Source organism: Diaphorina citri, unplaced genomic scaffold (assembly GCF_000475195.1).
Source record: "Diaphorina citri unplaced genomic scaffold, Diaci psyllid genome assembly version 1.1 scaffold59135, whole genome shotgun sequence".
In the NCBI taxonomy this organism is placed as follows: domain Eukaryota; kingdom Metazoa; phylum Arthropoda; class Insecta; order Hemiptera; family Psyllidae; genus Diaphorina; species Diaphorina citri.
Genome location: NW_007436420.1, coordinates 1 through 437, shown reverse-complemented (window position 1 = coordinate 437; position 437 = coordinate 1). Strand labels below are relative to the sequence as shown.

At 43.9% G+C, this 437-nt stretch overlaps 1 protein-coding gene across 1 annotated transcript; it reads right to left on the bottom strand.

Annotated features, from left to right (window-relative positions):
- Nucleotides 1-6: 6 nt before the first annotated feature.
- Nucleotides 7-432, bottom strand: LOC108254362 (ubiquitin-protein ligase E3A-like; the record flags this gene model as incomplete). The annotated part of the gene is made up of 1 exon (XM_017449366.1): nucleotides 7-432. A coding segment is annotated over one exon (423 nt), but the record flags the coding sequence as incomplete, so codon positions are not given.
- Nucleotides 433-437: the final 5 nt, after the last annotated feature.

The window sequence follows — 437 nt, the reverse complement described above, 5'->3', positions numbered from 1 at the left end:
CAGTTTCAATTAGAGCATCCCGAATCCTTTCGAGTAGTTGATAGCTTTAAGAAGTCTATCTTGTAACTTTTCCTTGGAACTATATTCAGGTAGAAGCAACACATTGAAGCAGGTATGTGCCGTAGGTAGACGATCACTATCCGGTCCGATACGTGCGATGAACATTTTCAGTTTACTGAATCCTCCCACTGGTATTCTATCCGAGCCTGTTGTGAATTGAAGCAGTTTCTTCTGTGTTTCATGTGGCATATCGTGTACAATCTCCCAGAAGTATCGTATGATGGGTGTCTCAGCCGTGTAGCCTGCATCATACTCTGTAGATTCTTCTAGCTCATGCAGATCAAATATCTTGCTGCCACATACCAGCTGCTCTATCTCCTCAGGACGGAATAACAGACTCAGAGGACTTTCATCAGTCACCATCTGGAATCCACGTC